This window comes from Indicator indicator, chromosome 24, assembly GCF_027791375.1.
Source record: "Indicator indicator isolate 239-I01 chromosome 24, UM_Iind_1.1, whole genome shotgun sequence".
Classification (NCBI taxonomy): domain Eukaryota; kingdom Metazoa; phylum Chordata; class Aves; order Piciformes; family Indicatoridae; genus Indicator; species Indicator indicator.
This window is the reverse complement of record NC_072033.1, coordinates 15697838-15699383: the sequence shown is the minus strand read 5'-3', so window position 1 is coordinate 15699383 and position 1546 is coordinate 15697838. Positions and strand designations below refer to the sequence as shown.

At 67.5% G+C, this 1546-nt stretch overlaps 1 protein-coding gene across 1 annotated transcript; it reads left to right on the top strand.

The window, feature by feature from the left end:
* Positions 1-569: 569 nt before the first annotated feature.
* ID1 (inhibitor of DNA binding 1) lies at positions 570-1546 on the top strand. The gene is made up of 2 exons (XM_054392060.1): positions 570-890; positions 1291-1546. Exons 1-2 carry the CDS (start codon positions 570-572, stop codon positions 1330-1332), a joined length of 363 nt encoding a protein of 120 aa, XP_054248035.1. The 3' UTR covers positions 1333-1546.

The window sequence follows — 1546 nt, the reverse complement described above, 5'->3', positions numbered from 1 at the left end:
GTCGTATCACCCCCTCAGCCCCGCCCCCGTCGCCATGGGCACCGCCCGCGCGGCGCCGCGCTGACAGCGCGCGGGGTTTATGAATGGGTGACGTCACAGGCCTGGCGTCTGCAGGTCTGAGCCGCCGGAGAGCAGGGAGGGGGCGGGGGGGCAGCGGGAGGCCGAGGGGACTGCACTGAGGGGGAGTAACCGGGAGGCCTACGGGGAGAAAGTATAGGGCGAGCGGAGCTGCGAGGACCCCGCCACCGGATCCTCCGTTAATGTCGGAGTAGTGTCGGGGCAGACGCTGCCCACGACCCCACCACATCCCCCGGTGCGTCCCCCCCACCAAACTCATCTGCCCTCTCCCCGCCGCTGCCCCTTTAAGGCGCTGACCGCCCGGAGCGGTCGAGTGGAGTGGGCGGGGCCGGCCCCACCCCTGCGGTGCCGCCATTGGCAGCGGCCCTTCCGCTGGCCCCGCCCCCCCGCCGGCGGCGCCCTATAATTGGTGCGGCGGGGCGCGTGCTGCGCTGTTCGGTCGCAGGGTCCTACTGCTGCTTGTCTCTCCCTTGCCGCTCTCTTCCCTCACCATGAAGGTTGCCGCCGCCGCTTCTTCGCCGTTACCTGCGGGTCCCGGTGGTTCGTTGAAGGCGGTGAGACCCGGGGAGGCTGCTCGTTGTGGGCCGGGCCCAGGAGTGTCCCCAGGAGCGGCGGAGCAGGCGGCTGCCGCGCTGCTGTACGACATGAAAGGCTGCTACTCGCGGCTGCGGGCGCTGGTGCCGACGCTGCCACGGCACGGGAGGGTCTCCAAAGTGGAGTTGCTGCAACACGTCATTGACTACATTTGGGACCTCCAGCTGGCTCTGCAGCGCGGGCCGTCCCGTCCCGTCCCCGCCAGTGACAACCCTGAGGTGAGTGTGGACCCCCGATACCGGCCTGTTCTTCTCCTGCCGCGCTGCACCGGATTCCCTTCTGCTCTGCACCGCGCTGTCCCCTTCCCGGGGCGTCCCTCCTGCCCCCTTCCATCTCCGGGATGCCCCCGAGGTGGGTGTGAATCTTTCGGCACCGACCACGTCCCGCTCTCACGCCGGCTTCCCCGGACTCCCCCCTCCCCGGCTCCTTCCTGCCTCTTTTAAATCCCCGAGACCCTGTCGAGGTGGGTGTAGACCCCTGTCACCAGCCCGGTCTGGTTCTCCGTCGGGCTGCACCGTGCCCCTCCGCTCCGCACCGAGCTGTCCTTTCCCCGAGGGTGTTCCTTCTTCCATCCCCAGGATCCACTCTGACCAGCCGTTTTCCTTCTGTTTTTTGCAGGCTCCGTGCATCTCGGCTGCTGACCGGATCCTGTGCCGCTGAGACTACTCCGGACCCTTCACCAACAGCCCCAGGACCCCCGGAGCACTGCGGCTTTTCTGTATCCCGGGACCCCCGGGGCACAGCTGGGGCCGGCAGCTCTTCCCTGCCTGGGAGAAGCTGCCGGGGAGCCGCGGGCCGTATCCTTCTCAGATTTCTGAGAGCATTCCCCGTATTGTATATTACAATGATGCTGCCGAATATTGTTCTACAATAG